The sequence below is a fragment of the Trachemys scripta genome, chromosome 3, assembly GCF_013100865.1.
Source record: "Trachemys scripta elegans isolate TJP31775 chromosome 3, CAS_Tse_1.0, whole genome shotgun sequence".
NCBI lineage: Eukaryota > Metazoa > Chordata > Testudines > Emydidae > Trachemys > Trachemys scripta.
Genome location: NC_048300.1, coordinates 136,262,443 through 136,284,913, shown reverse-complemented (window position 1 = coordinate 136,284,913; position 22,471 = coordinate 136,262,443). Strand labels below are relative to the sequence as shown.

The window sequence follows — 22,471 nt, the reverse complement described above, 5'->3', positions numbered from 1 at the left end:
GCCTTGCATCACCCCCAGGCGAGGTAGCAAATATCCCCGTTTTACAAGTGGAGAAAATGAGATCAAGTTAAAGTTAAAGGGAGCATCACCAACTTCAAAATCACTTTTTGCCTGTAAATGATTATATCTGTTACAAGACCTAAAATTTCAGTATCTGAAACAGTAGAGAAATGTCTATTTTTTCCTAGCTATTCAGCGCATTTAGTAGCACTTTGTACAGTCAGTCTCCCTGCCTCGGCTATATGGTAACACTCAAGTTTTCCCTGGGTCTATCACGGGGTAGGCAACCTCTGGCATGCGTGCCGCAGGCGGCACGCAAGCTGATTTTCAGCGGCACTCATACTGCCCGGATCCTGGCCACTGGTCCAGGGGGCTCTGCATTTTAATTTAATTTTCAATGAAGCTTCTTAAACATTTTAAAAACCTTATTTACTTTACAAACAACAATAGTTTAGTTATATATTATAGACTTAGAGAAAGAGACCTTCTAAAAACATTAAAATGTATTATTGGCACGCGAAACTTTAAATTAGACTGAATAAATGAAGACTCGGCACACCACTTCTGAAAGGTTGCCGACCCCTGGTCTATCATATAGCCACATGGGAAAAGACTCTTTAAAATGTGATTGTAAAACTACAAAAGCACACCTGCTTTAAAAACCAGGCCTATCTAAAACTTTACTTTTAAAAATAAATTGTCTAGATTTTAAGATGATTGTGTCATTTTAAGTGACTCGGCCAAGGTCAAACATCAAGTGGCAGAGCTGGGAATAGAAACCAAATTTCCAGATTCCCAGCTCTTCTCTTTCAGATGATCTCTTTCCACAGAGATACCCAGTGAGAGGAATTTTTCCATGCTAACTGAATTAATCCCAGCCTAGACAGAATGTAAATATAACTCATTCTTTATTAAATTATACCTATAGTTATTATAAAAGACTGCACTGACAAAGGAGACAGATGTGTTGAAGACATGACATACTGGTCATGCAGAAGGAAATTTAAAGGAGTACAAAGGACACCACACCACTTTAGTCTTTACCATCGGGCTTAAGTGATACAAGGACCTTGTGCAAGACTTTTCTTCTGTGTTGATTTTCAACCAGAATAAGTTTATTGTCATTCACAACCCACCTTCCCCCCCGGCTACCCCTCTCCCCCATCTGTGGACTCGTCATACCAATGTAAAGAGAAATCATAAGTGTGTGCTGGGTTCTCTTGAGCTTTATAATTCACACCAAGTCCTGGAAGAGTAGAAATGAAAGAAAAAACCTAATTATACTAAAAGCATCTGCCTCTCTACTTTAACTGGACATAATGTACATTGGAGGGACCAAAATACTCCAGTCTTAACATTCAGTGCCAAGCCACACAAGATATATAATGCCCAGATAGGGAGTATTTACCAAACTGTTAAGAGGGGTTGTCTCACCTGCTATAGTTTCTTTAGTTTCTGAATGTACAGCCATGAGTGCATCACATACACTATCTCCCAGCAAGCCCAGTCCATGCAACAACACTTTCATGTCCAGATTGTCCAATAAATTCCCATCACTTTCCCCAGGAATGTAAATCTCAATCCCACGGTTCCTCATGGCTCTGGATATTTCCCCATGGAAAGGATCCATTGAAAGGAAAAGCCTAATAAATATGCAGAACAGATTAATAAAATAATTAAGATCTCACTTTAGAACCACTACATTTGCTCTGCAGAGAATGCCACAGCAAATAAAATAACCAATTAAATCATGCTAATAAAGGGTTAAATACTGAGGAAAGAGATGTTACCTCCCTTCCAGAGTTCTCAGAGATGTGTGATCCCTATCTGTATTACACAGTGGCTATGCATGCACTCCACATGCCTGAAACTGGAAGATTCTTGCTAGTAGCATCCATTGGTCAGTACCCGTGCACTTTCTCTTTGTACTCTGAAGTCAAAGACTCAGACTTTAAGGCCAGAAGGGACTATCATGATCATCTAGTTCAGGTGTCTCAAACTCAAATGACCACAAGGGCCACATGAGGACTAGTGCATTGGCCCGAGGGCCGCATCACTGACCTCCCCCCTCCTCCCCCGCTGCCCCTCACCCCACTCCCACTCCACCCCTTCCATGCGGCCCTGCCCCGTCTCTTCTCCACCTCCTCCCCTGAGCGCGTGGCTCCCCGCTCCTCCCCCCTCCCTCCTGTAAAGTGCTAAGCCCCACCAACAGCTGTTTGGCAGCGGGAAGCACCTGGAGGTAGGCAGAAAAAAAAAAAAAAGAGTAATATAGTAGTATAGTATTAAAATATAGTATGCTATTAAAAGTCAATTTATTAACTTCTTTAACTATAATGTGAAAAGTCAGTGCTAATTTTGACAGTCATTTCATTTTTGGCCATTTAGCTGGTAGCGTTTTGCATCAACCAGAGCATCAAGGATAGATGCTCTAAGGATAGAGCAAGAAGCAATGGGCTTAAACTGCAGCAAGGGAGATTTAGGTTGGATATTAGGAAAAAGTTCCTAACGGTCAGGGTGGTTAAACATTGGAATAAACTGCCTAGGGAAGTTGTGGAATCTCTATTTCTGGAGATATTTAAGAGTAGGTTAGATAAATGTCTATCAGGGATGGTCTAGACAGTATTTGGTCCTGCCATGAGGGCAGGGGACTGGACTCGATGACCTCTCGAAGTCCCTTCCGGTCCTAGAGTCTATGAATCAATGAATCAATGAATCAATATTAGGTTTGATATCCTGAGACGAAACCAATCTCAGTGTTGCTTTCAAATGTTCATCAGTAAGCCTTGACCTTAACACAGATTTGTTAATCTTCATGGAAGAGAAAAACTGCTCACATATATATGTACTTCCAAACATTGCTATTATCCTTGCGGAAGCAAAGAACAACATGGGAAATCTTTCTTGTGAAAGAAACCTGTAGAATTCTGGAATTCCAACATCTGTATACTTCTGCTTCAAAATGGTGTCACACTGAAGCTCCACTAACTCCATCTGCATTTCCTCTGCAACACAGTCAATTTCAACAGCAAATGGTGTGGAAAAAAGTTGAAAATGTGGTTCAAGTGCCTTGAAATCTTTAAACCGCACATCACTGTTTGTGTAAGTTAGAAATGATCTCTGCATATTCTTTCAAGGATTTGGGTTCAACCTTTCCTAAGGAATTCAGAACCAAATTGCCAGCAGTCAGCTGTTTCCTCCACAAAGTAAGCTTGACTTTGAATTACTTAATACTGTCATACATCTGTGTTATCACCTGTTTTCTACCCTGAAGTTTCAAGTTCAGTGCATTCAGGTGATCAGTTACATCTGTTAGAAAAGGAAGGTTGCAGATAAAAGTGGAATCAACAAGCTGTGGAACCTTCTTGTTTTTCATTTTCATGAAGAAATCAATCTCTCTCAGTGCAAAAAAACGCTTCAAAACATTTCCACGACTCAGCCATCTAACTTGAGTGTGATACAGAAGTTCCCCATATTCACTGTCCATACTTGCTAGAAAAGAAGTGAACTGTCTGTGATTCAGCCCTCGTGCACGTATAAAACTAACAGCGGGGAGCTTAGCTGCCATATAAAATAACTCAGGGGAGGGGCGGGGGGGAGAGGAGTTTGGCAGCAACAGGAAGTAACTGGGGGTGGGGGGGGCATGCAGGAAGCTTGGTGGGCTGCAGGAAAGAGCTCCGCAGGCTGCATCCGCATGTCTGAGACCCCTAGTCTAATTTGACCTCCTGCACGTTGCAGGCCACAGAACCTCACCCACCCTCACAGCACGCCTGTAATAGACCCATAATCTTTGGCTGTTTTACTGAAGTCCTCAAATCATTATTTAAAGATTGAGGGTATAAGAGGCAGTGCACAGACCACCCACCTCTCAAGTTCCTTCTCTACTACAATCCAAAGCATAGGGGAAGGAGGGCTGGTAGTAGAATACAGACAGGGATGTCTCATCTCAAGAAACTCTGGTTATGGAAGGTAGGTAACCTCTCTTTCTTCTTCGAGTGCTGGTCCTATGGGTATTTCATTGTGGAGGACTGTCAAAACGGGACTCATGAAGGAGGAGAGTAAAGGATGCATCAGTTGAGGAGGCATGCACCAGGGCATAGTGTCTTGTGAAGGTATGAATGGAACTCCATGTGGCTGGTTGGCATATGTAAACAAGAGGTATTCCTCGAAGTGAAGCTGACGGAGTGGGACAACACATGGTGTGGTGGAGGAATCTCAGACAACTAATAACAGAGAAAGACACAACCCAAAATCCACTTAGTCTTTGCGATGAGCTTGCCCTCTTAGGCATTCTGCAAAGGCAACCAGAGTCTGAGCAAATTCCTAAAAGATTTTTTTTTCCTCTTTGAAGATGGAATGGAGTCTCCATTCCTCCTTGGTAGTGTGAGGCTTAGGAAAATATACATAAGGTTATGGACTGATTTATGTGCAAATTGGGGACAAATTTAGGGTGGAGTCATGAGGAAACTTATACACCGTATATTTATGGAAATATACACCGTATATTTATGGAATACGGTGTAATGTTTCCTCATGACTCCACCCTAGTCCCAGATACTAGAGACACAAGTGGGGTGAGGTAGTATCTTTTATTGGACCAGTTGCCTTCAAGCTCTGTGTGGTTTGAAATTTTCTCTCTCTCTCACCAACAGAAGCTGGTCCAAAAAAAAGATAATACCTATTGGTGCCAAAGTGGACTTTTCTACAATTACGCAGCTTTCGAATGCTGGTAGGAACGTAAGCAAGGATGAAGTCAATGACATTACCTCCTGATGAGATTTCCCTGTCAGGAAGAAAGGGAAGCAGTGGGGTGGAGAGGAAAACCCCAAAGGGGAAAAACAGACTCCCCAGATCCTAACTATACTAAACCTATCTAATAAGATATGCTTTTGAACTATTTACAAGTAAAGTTGAAGAAAGAGTTCTGAGTGTTCCATCTCACGCCATGCAGCGGTAAGAAGGAATTGGAGAAGTGGCCAGTCTGTACTGTCCCTGATAGCCTTGGTTCAGAACACAAGGAGAAACAGTACTTAGGTGTGGACCAAACAGACATTACTAACACGAATCTTCTGGTCTCAGGCGCATGCATATCCACAGTGGACCAGCACTCAAAGAACTTACTTGGGCAGATTCCCATTGAACTCAGTCTGAGTTCAGTTTATGTAAGTTCATCTTAGCATTAGGACACAAATTTATGTTAACTTCCCTTTAAAGTTATTTGGATCAATTATATAAAGCACGCTCTGCCTCTATTCTGCCTCTCTATTTGGACAAAAAGAGGTGTTAAACCCATTCAGCAAAGACCCAAAAACACAGGCAAATCCTCCTGTGATCATATGTAATTTAGATTTACTAAATTAACTCAAGTTCTACCCTTTTGAAATGGTAGCATATGACTAAAGGTTTCCCACCTCCCACCCCCTAACCAGACATTTTTGCTGCAGAAGGCTATTTAGATGACTTTGGAGGACAGTAGAAAACGATCCAATTGTAACAATGTGGGGTTGCTATGTGCCTTTAGAGCATTTAAATTGCCACCACCAGTGTAATTTGTGTCTGAATCAAATCCCAACAAAAATATAAAGTAACTTCACAGAAGTACAGAAATGGAGCACCTGAAATTCGGATGAGGGGCAACAGTAGGGGTGGTGCCATCTATCACACCTCTCTCACTCATGGTAAGGACTCCCCCAGGTTCGAGTAGAGCATTCAAGCGGTCCAGCACTGACGGACTACATTCAGAAGAAAGTTTATATGAGATTCAAGTCATCTTTCATCATCAATCCCACAGTTAATCAAAATACTATACTCCAAAAATGAAGAGCTGAAGTGATAATCAAAGCAGTTGGAAAAGGACACAGTATCTAGTTACTAAAAGTTATCAGACAAACATTTTCTAAAGCTGAAAAAGTTAATGAAAGACTGAAAGGCCAAGTGAACTAGGGAGGTAGACAGAGGTTTATTGATTGAAGAAATGAAAGTACTGTATGCTCTTACTTGCAGAAGTTTACATTGTCCATTAAAAGCCAGTCCCCAGACTGTAACGCCTGAATCAACATTCCATCAACCCATTCAAAAGTGCCATGACTGTTACCATCCACAGACTGAACAAGCTGCAGCCTGAAATGTCGAAATTCTTCCATCAGTCTCGAAAACTCTGAAACAGAACACATCTTGTAATCACCGCTTCTATTACTGGCAGAGACAGCCTTCATTTCCAGTGGAGTGACAAGCTTAGTAGTTTACTGAGTAAACTAAACGAGCCACTGCTGGAGTTCACATTTCCTCCACATTAGAGGACTATGCAATTTAGGCCCTTATGCAACTGGTTCCATGTGCCCAAGATCTACATGGATACAGGGTCTTGCCAGGGTGGATACAGTTGCAAGATTTGGAACTTTGAGTCTACTACATCTAACACAGGAATTGGGGTTAATAGATACTAATGGTGCATTTTTACTAAATGCTGAAAAAGGCAGTTGACAGGATTTAATTAGAAATGCATCACCCTCCTGAAATTGATGAAAATGTGTCCACTTTATATTCTAGACATTAACTTTAAGAACAAACAACCCCAAGTTCCCCTCTTCAGAGGGGCAAGACAAGGATGCCAACTACCTCCATAACCACTTTCTTTAACTTTGGAAATTCAGCCATTGGAATTGGAAAAGACAGTGGTAAAAATCTGTGGAGAGGAAGATCATAAAATAATCTTATATGCAACAATATTCTACTATTAAAATCAAAATGCTGATATTTAATACAACTGCTGTCGAACATCTCTCAATTTGGCCTTGTAATTGGTTATCAAGTTGAATTGGGAGAATTTACTATTGTCAGTTTAATCCAGCAGTTTCCTTTTCCTCCATTTGTTTGTTACATGCATATATTTTGCATGCCATGAACTCCGCACAGGCACAGGAGTCCACGCACACCAAACTCACTGAAGTTCTGGGGTTCTCGATTATAAGCTCTTTGAGGCATGAGGTGTGTCTCATTATGTATTTGTAAAATATCCAGTACAACAAGACCCTGATTTTGGCTGCTGCGCAGTACCATAGTACATTTGTATAATAAAATAAATCTGAAGAAACCACCAATAAATAACCTTTCTAAAAGATGAACTGTGTGTTGCATATGCAGAGTTTCATGGTAGCTTCAGAAATAACCAATGAAAAACCAGGAATCATTCTCAACATTTCATTAGATCTATACCTCGCGCCACAGAGGCGTCTGTACCTGGAATATTTAATTTTCAGTGCTTTGATTTCAAATAAGCTCTGTACATACCTGCTTTTGAGTAAGAGTTTATTTTGTTGTTTAGTCGCTGGATAAGTGCAAGTATTCCCTCTAGTTTGTTCACCAGTTCAGTTGTGACATTTCTACTTCCTTCACCCAGAGATTTGGATTTAAAGTTAAGGATGAAACTGCTCCAAGCACGCAACACAACTTCAGCATCATCTGGACAGATTTCAGTCAGAAGGAGACTGTCCCTTATTAGTGTCCTCACAGCACTCTCCACTTTCTCTAGTAGGCACTGCCATGGCCGAATGATATCAACCTGCAACATTAAGCAGTTACTACATCCAGGCAGCCATAGTATATAGATTCTATTCAGTGCTTTAACTCTAATGTCACAACTACTACATACAGTTGGATAAACTACCTCCCACCCCCAAAAATAACATTTACCTGTTCAAATCCACCTAAGAGTTCAGTTGTATCCATAGCACTGTTCATTGCCATAACCTTTAATCGATGACCTGTCAGGTGGGCCAGAAGTTCAACAAGGCTGGTCTTCCCAACAGCTGCAGGACCCACCAATATTACCATCCAGCCCATATGCACACATTTCATTATGGACTCAAGGGACTGCAGGGAATGATGTAAAAGAGACAGACATCTGCACGGGGGAGGAATATAGTTGCCACGAGCGAGAACTGAGTAGCCGATCTAAAAAGAATTAATAAAAACACGTAAATATGTTGATGGGGAGGGATGGAGGCAAGGGAAAGAAAAATGGAAGCTCAAGTTTAGGGGGATTAAAAAAAATCCCCTGTTTTTAATTTATCTTACCTGAACATTATAAGGAGTGATGAGAAACCGTCTGGTTCCCCTATATGGATTAGAATTTTGACCAAAAATGTCCTTGAATATGGAAATGACCTAAAATAGCCAAAAGAAAGGTTAAAAAGATGAATCAGCCTAGATTTCTACAGTGTGGGAATTATGTTTTATTTCCATAGAATTTTCACTGTGAGCTACCCCAAAGCACTTTACCAACTTATTCACGGATTATCCAAAGGGATCATTTCATCCAACAATGAAATGCTGCAACTGTTTAGCAGCACACATCAACAATTCCACAAGTCCTTCAGACTTAGCAAACTATGGCTTCCTATCACAGAACATGGAACACAATTTTATACTACCAGTACCTCTTTTCTTTAACTGACTACAGGCAAAGAAGCCAATAAGTAAAGCTTTTGAAATAGCATATAGAAAGAGACAATGTGGATCAAGGAAAGGGGAAAGAATGAAACACAAGGGGAAAATGACCAAGCAGCTATTTGGCACAAAAGTTTAGTCTTCTGGTTTGATAAATTTTCAGTCTAGGTTGTTTGGTTATTTTTGTTTAAACTGTAATGAGGAAAATGAAAGGAGTATTAGGTGATGCATGAGAGCAGGAGGAGTCTGAGTGGTGTAAAGCTAACCAAAATAAATAGTTTTGGGGGGGGGACTTAAAGTGAGTTTGCTTGGCATGCTAAACAAGGGAGACTGTTTCAAGCCTGGGGAGTGGCGTGAAGAAAGGCACTGTCAAGTGGGAGAAGACATAGGGTTCAATAAAGCCAAAGAAGCTTGTAGAATATAGTACAGAAGGGTGGTGGTTGGTGGTGACAAAATGTAAGTAGGGGTGATGCTGTACAACACATTCACATTACAGATAATGGGTTTGAAGAATGCAAAAATGAAACAGAAAGCCAGTGGGGGGAAAAACAACAACCTTGCAACATTAACAAAGTAGATCACACTACTCACCCTCCCTCCCACAGCTATCAACCAATTGCTACTCAATTCCTAGGTCCTTCCACACACCATTACTAATTCTCTTCCCCAGCTCACAACCCTCGGTCCCCATCCACTCATGAAGTCCAGGTCATTCCATAAGAACGTGTAAGGTATTTTTGCAGAAATACTGATATTTAATAGATGACCTGAGAAATGTTTTATATTGTTTTGCCCTTGTAAAAAGTATTTTGCTGCTGTCAGTAGCAGAGAATTAAGGGAGGCAATGCCATACCATGCCACCCTTACTTCTGTGCTGTTGCTTGCAGCAGTGCTGCCTTCAGAGCTGGGTGTCCATATACCTACTTGTATGGTGGGAGTGAGGGGCATAAACAACTACAGACAGAAAGTGGGGGTGGGGGGTGGGTGGGGGGGGGTGATACTTTTGAGAACCACTGTCTTACATGAACAGCTTTAGAAACAATAGGTATTTCTAAAGGAAATTAGGAAAAGGTACACAAAGGATGTCTGAAAATTTTCCTTTGTATGCAACAGTAATTTCTACCTGAAAACTGTCAAATATCATTGCATTTATATAGGCATTACTGGAAACATGTTGTAACAATCAAGCAACAGGGAGCGAGGACGTACAGCTCACCTTCTCTTTGTCTTCTCTGGTTCTCATTCGTTCACCATAGACCAAAAATACATGTTGGCCTGGATCATAGCATCCTGGTGACTGGTCAACAAGTATCAGCTGACACCAGCGGAAAAGATCACGCAGGTTAAATTCCCAGGGTCCCCCTTTCTGTCCCCACTTCTTTTGAGCCATAACCTCTTCATCAATCTGGAAAAAGCAGCAGTTCAAAATCTTTTTACTCCACTCACATATGCAGTCATCTTAAAAATATTTTTAAAAGCCAAGTGGACCTGTGTCATTAGGCTCTGCTCCCCTGATGTAGAGAACATTGCAAATAGGAGTTCAGGGTCTGTTGCCACCAGATTCAGCCCACCCAAAATGAAGGTAGTCGTCTATCTCCTAATGCCCTAACATCTTAGTCATTGCATCAACTCACATTTCTTTTGCAATCTGCCAATATCCTTTCAGTGAGATTCCACCACATAATAATTCTACATAAGGCATGTAATTAGGCGTAGAAGGATTATATTTGAATCGGTAATGTCAGCAAACACTGATTTCACTGTACACACACAAACTGACAACAAAATTTTCCATCAATAATACAAAATTTACAGATAGGCAAAGAAAGAAAAATGCTGCTTGAGAACTTACAAGTTTGATTTAAGGATATTTACTCTGTATATTTTGATATGGGATGTTGACAATTTGTGTTTTAATGGTTATAAAGGTTTAACTTTTTGAATCACAACATTTACTGTCATTTACTAATTATTGTGTAACTAATCAACCTCCCAATAAATTCCCTCAACTGTGAAAATTTGATAAAAATTGTTAAAACCTATAATTCTGTGCAACTCTGAAAATTTAAATTGATAAAAATTGAAAAAATGCTTAAAATAAACAATATTGTCTGTTGAAATTATAAAAAAAATAAACATGGAATTCAGCCAAGCCCACGTATAATATATATTCTTTTATCGCTTCATACTTTTCTTGGCTTTAAAGGTCATCTATTTTATCTTCCCACCACACACACACACACACACACACATTGTTACAAAAGAAAAGTCACCTCAGATAAAATTCTTTCAGTGGATTTTATCACAATGCCAACTTTAGTAGAACTGAAAGCTTGAAGAGTAGATGTGCTCCTTCCCCCCAATCTCCTCAGATATGGCCAAACAAGGATAATTATCTGTTTTAGAAGCAACTCTATAAGCATGCCAAAACTCTGATCTTTGTTTGTAGACCAGTCCAACCCCAATGACTCACTGGAGGGGATTTTTCTGCAATAAGTCTTTGAAATTAGACTCATTTGAATTAAACATTTACAATGTACTGTGGATTTAGAAAAAATACGTTTGAAAAAGTTTAGGACACTAATGTGCAGAACAACAGGTCTTAAGCCCTAAGCAGACCACTTCTATGTCTTGAGGCACCATAAATTAGAAGTTATTGAATGCCTGTTAAAGTATACTAAATTTTGGATGTTGGTTATCTCTGTATCTATCGCTACAAAGGATTTATCCATTATGGTCTTCTCTTTTGACTGCAAGTGATCATCCCCCAAATATACTAAAAATACCCTGCATTCCCCAAAAAAGCCTCTACTGCTCAAAATACTTTTTTCCTAGATTACAGTCCCTTTCACAGCATCCTATGATAAATAACAGAGTTAAATCCAGAAACAGAAATGTAACTCAGTTTTGTAAAAACATAGCTTTGGTTTTCCCTAATGTTTCTAGAATAGCCCACACTCAGTGAAAACAATTATTTTTCAAATTCACCTGTCAACACTGTCACCCCAAAACTATTCTCTATACTTCTTTTTAAAACGTCTCTCACATGTTCTGCCTACCTCAGACAACAGATTTCATCAGTACAAATCTGAATAGTAAACATATTTTACCTTGTTATTGAAAGCAACCATTTTAGCAATAATATTTTTGTCGATGGCAGGAAACAAGGTATTCCCAATGAACTCCATATCTGCAGCTGAAAGTGGATCAACATATACCTGCGGGACCAAGAACACATGGAGGAATTTATGTAGTGTGCATGTGGGTTTCATCATGAGAAGGACACAAAAAAGAATCACAGGCATAGCCTGAAATGAATGCATGACCTGCCTGTGTAAATCTATTAAGAAAGGACTTGGGCAGCCCCTTTCTTCCACCTCCTTGTCTGTAGGGATTCTGGCATCCAAAGATCTTCGTCTTCTTATGTTGCACATGAAAACTCATCCCTAATTCTGGGACGTAAATCTCTGCTCGGTGGTCAAAGCAGGCATTTAGTCCTTCTAATACAGACTGGGAAGCCAGATTCAACTATTTGAAAAAAGAAATAAGATAAAATAATGCTGTTCAAAAGTGGCCTCCACTTTAGCAGGCTGTAATTTAAACACAAATGTGATTCAACTTTCCTTGCCTGTCCAAAACATGTCCAAACACGGTCATACATGACTACCCACAGCTAACAAATCCCACATTATAGCACTGCACTAGTGGTAAGGTTTTTCTGTTCTTCTACCATGCCCTCACCAAGGTATCTGAGCATCATTGTGTTATAAATGTCTATTTTCAAGCATTCATGTTTCCTTTTGAACTATTTTCATGCCACTCCTAAATCCACATATTAAATGTTTTATCAAGTTAATAAAAGTCAGTTGAGATATTTATATTACACAAATGCTTAAAAATCGTGTTTTGCACAACAGAGGAAATTAGGGTGGTTTGTGTTTTTTTTTTTAATTCACAAATAGCTAAAGACACAATTTCTTTTCAAAACTTCATACTTAGTATAACTGTAGTCCTGGTCTCCATGAGGAATGTATACTTTGCTACATACAAAACATTTTTTTAAAGAAATAACTTGCATTCAGAGTTTAAGGGTAACATTTGCAAGAGTGCTTAAGCGACTTAAGAGCCTAAATCCATTTTCAAAAGTGACTGCAGACTTTTAGGAGCTTAACTCTCATTGAAAGTCAGTGGAATTAGGAGCCTGAGTCTCATTTTCAAAGATGATTTAGGGTACTTCCAAGCATGTCATTTAGCTGGTTGGGAAATTTTACCCTAAACACCCATAAATCACCACTTCTCTTTTCCTAAACATTCTCATTTTATTGGTGTGCCTGACTTCCATTCACCTCATCTAATACAATCCAGTGTCCACCCTTTAATGCTGCAAGCAGGGGTCCATCACGCCAGGCAAATTCTCCACCCTTTCCACCTTCCACAGGCAAGTCTGTCCCAAATAAATCTGTCACATCCTTGGGGAGGTAGAGGAAGAAAGCAAAGATTTACAAACTACATAACAAGTTACCAGATCACAAGCTTACTTAGCTGTTCAAAAATAAGCAAAAATCAAAGATCTATGTATGCATTTAAAATCAATGAGAGTTAAAAGAAGATATTCTACATTTTCCATATTGGGACTTCAGTCACCAAATACAGTACGCAAAACAATACAAGAACATGAATGTCAGTCTCTAACAAAGGCTATGACTACCCTAGAGAGCTTAGAGCAGCACAGCTGCACCGATGCAGCTGCACTGCTGTAAGATCTCTGTGTAGCCACTCTAAGTCAATGGGAGAGAGATCTCCCATCAACTTAATTAATCCACCCCCAACAAGTGGCGGTAGCTATGTTGGCGGGAGAAGCTCTCCCACCAACATAGCACTGTCCACACCGGCCTTTAAATTATGTTGCTCGGGGGGTGGGGGTGGCGTGGCTAATTCATACCCCTGAGCAATATAATTTATATTGACTTAAGCTGTTGTGTAGCCATAGTCCAAGTCTTTCGAACAAGTTTGAAGCAATCAAGCTATATGCAGTTTACGTGACGATCTGCACATAGTAATCAGCACAACACACAGCTTCTGGAAATAGCAGCAGCTGTGTGCTCTTTCATGACACTCCACTCCTCATTAGTTTAATCTCAAGACTGATGAGGGAAGTCGGACACTTATGACTCAACATCCGAGTTTACAAGTGTAATCACTCATGCTTCATAAAATAAGAAACCAATATAATATTTTACATATGTATCTACACATACTTTAAAAAAAAAAAAATCAATTACCAGGGTAACATTTTACCCTACCGTTTGCTCAGACAGGTTGATTCGAACAAGGCAATTTCCTGAAGCCTTTGCCAATGCTGCTACTAAACTGGTCTTGCCCACGCCTGGAGACCCCTCCAAGAGAATGGGTTTGTTAAGCTGTAAGGCTCTTAACAGCCTTTGTGCATTCATTGCTGTAGTTCCTGCATTTAAAGCATAATCTGAAACATTGTTCCTCTGAAAAACAGGGCCTACGATGAAGAGAAAGCAAAACAAAAATTAAACCACAGACTAAATATTACAGACATTTAGAATATTTTAGATCACATTTTCTAAAGACCTATTAACTTGCCTACAGCTTTTTCACCCTACTACAGCATGTGATGGAAGATAGACCAGAAACTAAATTATGTATCAAACATTTATCCTCACAAATCCGGCAGATATATTTAGTGTTTGAGATTCAGTTCAACCTCAGCACAGTCTCCATTTGTTCATGCATAGTTTTGCGCATACACACAAACACCTGCACATGCACTTTGCAATGCGTTTTGGACATGGAATTTTAAAACCTGTAGGTGTTCATGAACCAAACTGGAGGCTGGGGTCTGAAAATCAAGTCTATAAAATGCTCTGTTTAGCTTGTAACTGGCTGCAAGTGTAAAATTAGAGGCAGCTTTTTAAAAATTTGGCCCCATATGTTATGGGAAAGTTTATAAGTCTGTTCACACATTGCCGGTTTTGTGAGCCAAAGTTAAGTGCCCTCTCATGCAAGCATTTTCGTTACTCTGGTTATAGAGCACAACCTGAAGAAAGCATTGATCTTCTTGCCCATCAGACACCTCCACCTTTAGAGCTCACTGTAATTTCAATAGTAAAACACCATTTCTCACGTATGCAAGGTGTTAGTCACTATCCTTCTTTAAAGATTTTTATATTTTATATAGAAAGAGGTATTCTCCCCTTTTGGGTGCCAGTTATCCTGTCAGAAAGATACATGTATTTTTAAGTGCCTGTCAGCTAAGTTCTCTCTAAGCTGCATGGCTACGCAGCAGCCTATCAAGGGCCGCACTGGAGCTCAGGGCTGCAGTGGGGTGAGGTGCCTCTCCTGAGGCCCTTAATCACCTAAATACTTTAGTATATAGGTAAACTTAAAGCTTATAGTATAGTTTCTTTACACATCATAATAGCTGACGCAGCTAGGGAGGGGTGAGGAGAGACGCTCTCCCCCAGCCTTGAAGCCGCCATGGCCAGGGAGAGGCAGTTCTCCCCCAATCCTGGAGCTGCTGCAGCTGGGGAAAGATGCACTCCAGGGCCGGGGAGAGAATCTCTCCCCCAGTCCAGGTGGTGCTGCAGCCAGGGAGAGGTGCCTCTCTCCCGGCCCCAGCCCAGGTGCTGCTGCGGGGAGAGGGCTGGTGGGGGGGGTCCCTCTCCCCACCAGGGCCAGGGGGCAGCCTGCACCCCAAGCCCCTCATCTCTGGCCCCACCCCAGAGCCTGCATCCCCAGCTGAAGCCCTCACCTCCCCGCACCTCAACCCTCTGCCCCAGCCCTGTACCCCCTCCTGCACCCTGATCCCCTTCGCCCCAGCTCGGAGCCCCCTCCCACACGCCGAACCTCTGGCCCCACCCCTACCACACATCACCTCCATATTGGTGCACATAACAAAATTCATTCCGCACATGCATGGGAAAAAATAGAGGGAACAATGCCTGTCACGGTATTTTTGAATGTTCCAAGTTAGGCACTGGTTATACAACAGAGACATGCTCTAAACCAGGGGTGCTCAATCTATGGCCCACCAGGGCATTTCATAAGGCCTGTAGCCTGCTTCAACACAACATACTAACAGCTGATTCATTAGTATTTTGTCATCATGATGACATCATTTTAGTTTGCACAAGTGTGCAAATAGACAATACTGTACAATTGAGAAACAACCTATCTAAATACATATGAAACAAGCTGAACTTAAAATATAAATCAATACAGATGACTTTAAACTTATTCAAATATGTAGAATCTGTTTAGCCCACACAGGTTTAGGGTTAGGTTTATGTGGCGTTCCTGCGTAATAAGACTGGGTACCACTGCTCTGAACTGTGCAATGTTATAAAATAAAAGTTAGCCAAATGAATTAAGAGTCAGCACTCTTACTCCCACCACTCTTTTCCATCCCAGCACATTTCTCCTTACTTATAAACACCTGAAAACATTCCATCCTTCCAAAAGAGTGTGCATTATATGACAAACTTCCTATTTAGAACTCTTCCATTTCTTTTTATATTAGATCTCTCCATTTGTCTACACATTTATTTTTGTTTAAATGAAATTGACATGCCTGCTGCCTAAAAGAGAGACTTTACATCAGTAAAATCACAATCAAAATATATTATCCTGCCAATAACTGGCTCCACCAAAAGGACAATCTATAAATTTGCAACCCTCATGATGCTGCACTAAAGAGCACACATGCCAAGGTAACACCTCCAGCCACTTCTCTTCCCAGTCATTCAAATTTAACTCAGACACGGGCTTTCCCCAAAGAGCTGGCAGCAACTTCCAGTCAAATGGCGCTGAGTGAAACACCTTTCCTTATTCCCCTGGTCTGCAAATCTAGTTACAGAAACACCACCTTTAATCTCATCAGTTATGAAAGTATGAAGGGAGAAGGAGCTCTTACATACCCAGGACCCAGCCCATATACAGAGCTTCAGAAAAGCCAACAGTTTCCCGTTCATCTGGACATAGATAAGCCCCTGCAGCATAAAGAGTACAGGAGCAGCATGCTCAGCATAGCTAAACAGGTAGGCTACTGTGTCCTGCACTACCCAAATATTTCTGGTGGTCTTTAGAGGTGCATTAGAGTCACCCAATCTAGAAAGTGACATGGATTGCATGAGGGAACACAGGTCACAACCTCCTGACCAGGTGCAGACAGAAAAAAAAATATTGACACTTGGATCAGAAATTGTAGCAAATAAGGGTCCAAAATAATCCCTACGCTGCAGACATTTGATTAAGGGAAGGCACAAGGCTTCATAGCAAATAACCCCTCGCAATCAGTTCTCCCATTACCCACCAGCATCACCTCTCTTTTTTCTGGTTTGAACTTCAAGCATCTCACCTTGATCCATGCCTCTTAGGCAGACATTGGATAAGCAGAGAGACTGTACTGCCTGGATTTGATGAAAGACCTAGATTTTAGCTATCAGCACAATGGGTACCAATACATTAATGTGGTTTTATCAGGGGCATCAAAATGCACAACCCACATGATGTATGTGGCCTGCATGACACATTCAGATTATGCAGAATCTCAGCTTTTATTTTTTTAAAGGGTTTCTAGTCCTCATGGCAATAGAGAGAATCTTCCAAACATGAACTGAGTGTAACTGATGCCATTATATCTGCCAAGTCAGAAAAAAAATCCTCAAACAATGACTCAGGGGCATGAACTTTATTGTCCACTATTGACCAGACTAGAGTTAATGCACAATGACCACACTTCAATGTCAACATTAATTATTCCATTGCTGATTACTTTAGCAAATGGAACAGCAAAAGGATGCGTGTAAAGCCCTGTGGGGAAAGGGAATTAGGAGTTGCTTCAAGGAAGAAAATACAGACAGAAGAAAGGAGGAGATACACAGGGAGAAGAAGGACAGTGAAAAAGAGAAAAGAAGATAATGAAAAAGAGAAAAAAAGGACAGAAGTAGTTGTGGCCTAAACAGGAGCAGATTTTCATTTATAAGTGATACAGAATATGCCAATGACGTGCTGAATAAACAGAAGTTCTGTTACTACATAATGGCTCTGTTGCTCCCTTGATCTCTGTGCAAACATCCTACTGATCTTAATGGCACCTCCAATGCTGTGGACTGATGGGATCATGAACTCTCGAATTCATATCATGTCCTGCAGAATTAAACATAGAATCCAGCCCTCTCCCCTGAGCGAGTTTGAAGAGAAGAGAGGGAGAAGAGAACACGACAAGATGAAACCTGATCTCTTATGAAAACTTCGCGGGATGACACGCAATTTCCCCAACACGGTTGTTGTTGGACTTCTCAGAAAGGAGAGAAGAGATGCTAAATAACCCCATCCGCTCATTCCACAGTCCATAGACAGCTCAGTATCACCCCGCAGTAAATAGCAGGAAAAGCAACTAGTAGGTCTAATAAAGTCATTGAAAAGACAGCAGAACTTAGTTGGTCACCAAGAGATCCATGGGCCAAGAAAACCCATGCAGACAGACACTATCATTCACTGAAATAAAACCCTAGGGGTCAAGGAAATCAGAAGTTTCAAAACAACACTAGTGCCGCTTCCTCAAAACCTTCTCAATCACCTTTACCTACAAAAAAAGGCTCAAAACCCAAAGGTAATTTGTAGGACTACCAGTGTCAAGAAATGGTTTCTTATAGAAGGGACCGATGACCGCTTTTCTGACAGAAGCTGAGTAGAGGAAACAGTTTCACTCAACAACTGACCCAAACTGCTAGCTTGCAGCAGCAACAAGACACCTGGTGAACTCGTGTGGTCTTGGTATCTCATAGGCTGTAGACCACAACTCACCTAGTTCCTCCATAAGCAGACACTAATGATCACCAATACAGCACATTTTCCATCTTCTTTGTGGATGGAATCTTAAATATCAGCTTCCTGTATCCAAACAAAGTAAAATACAATACACCAGGTTGTCCAAGTCTGCTAAAACACAGTTCTGTTGGTCTAGATTCTCTAGTTGCTATGGTAGGAGAAGAAGCGGCAGTTAAAAATAAAGCTTTTAGACTTCATTATAGCTGCAGCACAAGATTGCAGAAACTATGCCACAATCAAACTCAGAGGCATGAATGTCACCAGTACTGTAGTGTCCCTCCAATTCACCTGTGTACTAATGGGACACAATGACAACAATGGGAGGGGAGGGGAAGTTTGACTGCCCTGTATCAGTGTTTAAGAGGAAAAGAGAACGTATTGTCCTAGCCAGCCCATGAACAGAATGGTCCAAATATTGCACAATAAGAATATCTAGGTTCTTATATCATACTCAGTCCTGTGGTACCCACATACTCTCCCTTGGAATTCTATTGCTGCAATGGGTCAGTCAGTAAGTCTCCAACAGTGAAGCAATAAGATAGGTTCCCATGCCTTGAGAGGTGGATGGATGAGCACGGCCCTTGGCCCAAGCTAGTAGCTGATCTGACCATGAAAACGGAGATATTATTACACATCAAAATTGGGGTCAGAAGAAGGGAAATATGCCTGAAGCATCCACTCAAGGTCAATAAATAAATAAATAAATAAAAAGGTTGCTTACAGATGTGGCTTTCTAAAAAGGGTGAAACAATTATATTAGATATGCTTGGGAATACTCTGCAGCACTTATATAAAAAGAAAAGAGGTTGTCTTTATTTTTAGAACACATTATGAATTACAGTTCCCCACATATCTTGGGGCTAAGGCTAGTCCTTGATAAGTCATTATAAACAAAACATGGGATGAATGTTCCCCACCCCACAAAAAACACTTGCCTCTTGGTATAAAAAATGGATGGATTCCCATGAAGTTTTCCATCCATATAAATTCTCTCTCCTTTGTTCTGTCGTAAATCCTCAGTTCATCCTTCTGATATTCTGTAAGCTCAACAATAGTGCAAAGTTTCTCACATAAGAATTTCAGACATTTTTCACGGGCAGATAAAGCAGTATCAGCTGAGCAAGATGTTGTACCTATATTAAAGAAAACAAAAGGAAGTAAAAATAAGATTCCCAACTACAGCCAGTTGTTTTCATTTCAAAATTCAGAAACACACAAACAGCCAACAGTATAGAAACTGCAGTGCAGTAAGCTACAGAGAATGCACAGTGCTGAGCTCAACCAAATACTGTTAGTGAATTCAACAAAGAGATATACATGTATGAAATACAGATCTACAGATACAGTAGCATTGTTTTTCAGAAGGCACATGGTGCTTAATGTCACATCACAACTGTATTGCTGCCTTGAATTAAAAATCAAAAATGTGAAGGTTAATCTCAACCTACTGTATTATAGGTGGGGGCTGCGTAAAACTGCCTATTATTAAAGTTGCCTGACACTTCCCATTATAAGATCCTGTTTATAGCTGTTTATAACTATGCAAAACTTCAACAGTTTGGGCTGAAATTTTCCATGCCAGATGTCTGCTTAAGGCGGATTTTTTGAAGAAATTCACGTTTATGTTTGTCAGTTTTCATGAAACACCCTACAGCAGACAAGGAGATGGGAGGAGGGGGTACTGACTGGACAACACGACTGGGAGTAGGAACCAGAGGTGGGGATGCAGAGGGAAGAAGGAGAAGAAATAGATCTTCCTGTGCACCCAGTTCCTTGTCAGAACTGGCAAAGCGACTGGGATGGGGAGACAAATTGGATGAGAAGCCTGGGAGCCGGGGCCGGGGAGCACAGAGACACAGATTGGATAAGGAGCTGGGAGGTTGGGAACTGGGACTGGCTGGGCTAGGAGACCAGAGACAAAGAATTGGGGGAGACTAGGACAGGCTGGGTAAGGAGACTGGGACTGGAATGAGAATCCTGAGAAATGGAAACAGGGTGGGTGGGGCAAGGGGTGAGGAAGAGAGAGGACTGGACCAGACACAGGCCAGACAGGTTGGAGGGAACAGGGCAAAAATGGATCAAGCTTGGTGGAGGATGGACATAGGCAGAAGAATCTGTACCCAGTAGAGTACACTTCCCTCGAGAGCCTGGAACAGGCTGACTCTTACAACTCCCCTGCTGTCAGCAAATATCTGTGGAAACCCACTGGAAAGTGAGAGTCTCATCCCCTTTAGCGGTGGTCGACAGAGGATGAGCATCTACTAACTGCTATCAGTACTTCTGTGAGTGCAAGTGGCAAAGGTCTCTGCCACGGATCTAAAGGTCCCAACTCTGCTGATGACCCATGTGGGTATCAATATGAGGCCACAATAGAATTTCTGCTTTTTTCAATTTGCTTTTTTAAAAGCCTAGGAAGTTACACTCAAAAACACTACAATGAAAGAACATTGAGGTTGCAAACTCAAGCACTCAAAAGTTAGGAAATGCCAGAATGTGTATGCGTTATGATACAGTCTTTATTTACATGATCATATACAGTTTTTTCCACTGGACCCCTCCGCCAATCAGTGCACTGGACACACCTGCTCCGGGGATTAATCAGGGTTGTGTAAGGAAGGAGGAAGCTACTGTCTGCAGGACCCTTGCCTCGTTTTTTGCAGAAGTTGGGAAGTATGTAGGGAAGGAGGGAGGGGATTGCAAAAAGAAAAGGGACACTCTCTAGATTAAGGCAGTTGAATTCTATCCCTGCCTCTGCCAAAGGAACTCCTGTGTGATGCTAGGCAAGTCACTTAACTAAATTTGTCAGATGTGGTCATTGTTTGTTTCTCATTTTCTGGGCACCTGACTTGAAACCCTGAGATCTAATTTACAGAAGATCTGAGCATCCACAACTGCAGCTGGGGTTAATGGCAGCTGTGCTTTGTACACTGAAAAACCAGGTCCTAAGGGCCTCAAATTTAGCACCCAGCATTTTTGGATAATTTTGTCCGTATTGTCTCTGCCTCAGCACCCCATCTGTAAAATGGGGATAATACCCGCTCATCTCATAGGAGTGTTGTGAAGGTAAGTTAATATTTCTGAAACACTGAGGTACTACAATGAGGAGTCCCAGAGAAAATCCAAGAGGAAATTAATAACTCTGTCTTCAGAGCAGCGCTTGAATAGTCTGCAGTAAATAAGACCTCAGGCCACACGCTGAACGAGATGGATAAAGTAATATTAATTTAGCTACTACTTTATTGAGCACTATCCATACTGTGCACTGAATGAGGCAGGGGTCCTATGGAAATATACTATGTCAACATGTAATTAAAAATTGTAGCACCAAAAATATACATAAGAGGATGGTGCTTAACTTTGCAACGTTAATGTTCTTTTAATGTAGTTTTGTATTTGTGCAATGTGTAGCACTTTAGCTTCCTGAACCATTCAAGAAGTCCTTCCTGTTAAAAATGGCAAGCAAAAACATGGGAAGTTAAAGATATTGTCAAGTGGAAGCAAATATTTGTGTCACAGGAATTATGCCCTACCCTAAAGCATGATGCCTTCATTTTAACGAAACTAAACACTGGGATATCAATCAAATATGATGAGCAAAATAAGAAAAAAAAATGTAAAGAGTTAAATATATTCACCTCTTCTCTGATAAACACTGATGACCTACCTGATCCTATTCCATCAGTGTACACCAAGCATGCAGCATGGACAAAAGACGTCACAGGAGAGATGTAAAATAGGCTGTACTCCTCATCTTCTACCATGACATTCATAAAGTTAACCCACGATAAGACATCCCGGACACTGAGAATACACTGACGCCCAAATTCTTGGTTGGTTAGCCATTCAATAAAGTCCATCATCAGCTCAGCTATGTCTATCCCTAAAACAAAACAAAAAAATATCTTTTTTAAATAAATAAATAAATAAAAAGAGATGTTGCAATTATAAACTGAATTATATAGGTCACTTCTAGCACAAAGCTGTATAACTAGAACCCTGAAATACAGAAAAGAAATCAAGTTCATCAGATTTATTTTAAAAAAATATTTGCATTGAAGTGTGGTGCTTTCAATCTTAAAAAAGTGCTCAATGAAAGGGGGAGAGCAGAAGAGCGAAGAACAGATTTATAATCCTCTACAACACACTTTAAAAACTAATACATCCA

At 40.8% G+C, this 22,471-nt stretch overlaps 1 protein-coding gene across 2 annotated transcripts in view; it reads right to left on the bottom strand.

Moving 5' to 3' along the window:
• Positions 1-22,471, bottom strand: part of MDN1 (midasin AAA ATPase 1) — a 168,427-nt gene that overhangs the window by 69,396 nt on the left and 76,560 nt on the right. For both annotated transcript variants that reach the window (XM_034766036.1, XM_034766037.1), the window contains exons 34-46: positions 21,971-22,186; positions 19,242-19,439; positions 13,749-13,957; positions 12,792-12,914; positions 11,776-11,973; positions 11,556-11,663; positions 9,662-9,850; positions 8,074-8,163; positions 7,690-7,950; positions 7,288-7,558; positions 5,995-6,154; positions 5,613-5,729; positions 1,435-1,643 (exon numbers count right to left, since the gene is read on the bottom strand). In XM_034766036.1, the coding sequence (XP_034621927.1) occupies positions 1,435-1,643; positions 5,613-5,729; positions 5,995-6,154; positions 7,288-7,558; positions 7,690-7,950; positions 8,074-8,163; positions 9,662-9,850; positions 11,556-11,663; positions 11,776-11,973; positions 12,792-12,914; positions 13,749-13,957; positions 19,242-19,439; positions 21,971-22,186 (2,349 nt within the window). The remainder of the gene's footprint in view (positions 1-1,434; positions 1,644-5,612; positions 5,730-5,994; positions 6,155-7,287; positions 7,559-7,689; positions 7,951-8,073; positions 8,164-9,661; positions 9,851-11,555; positions 11,664-11,775; positions 11,974-12,791; positions 12,915-13,748; positions 13,958-19,241; positions 19,440-21,970; positions 22,187-22,471) is intronic.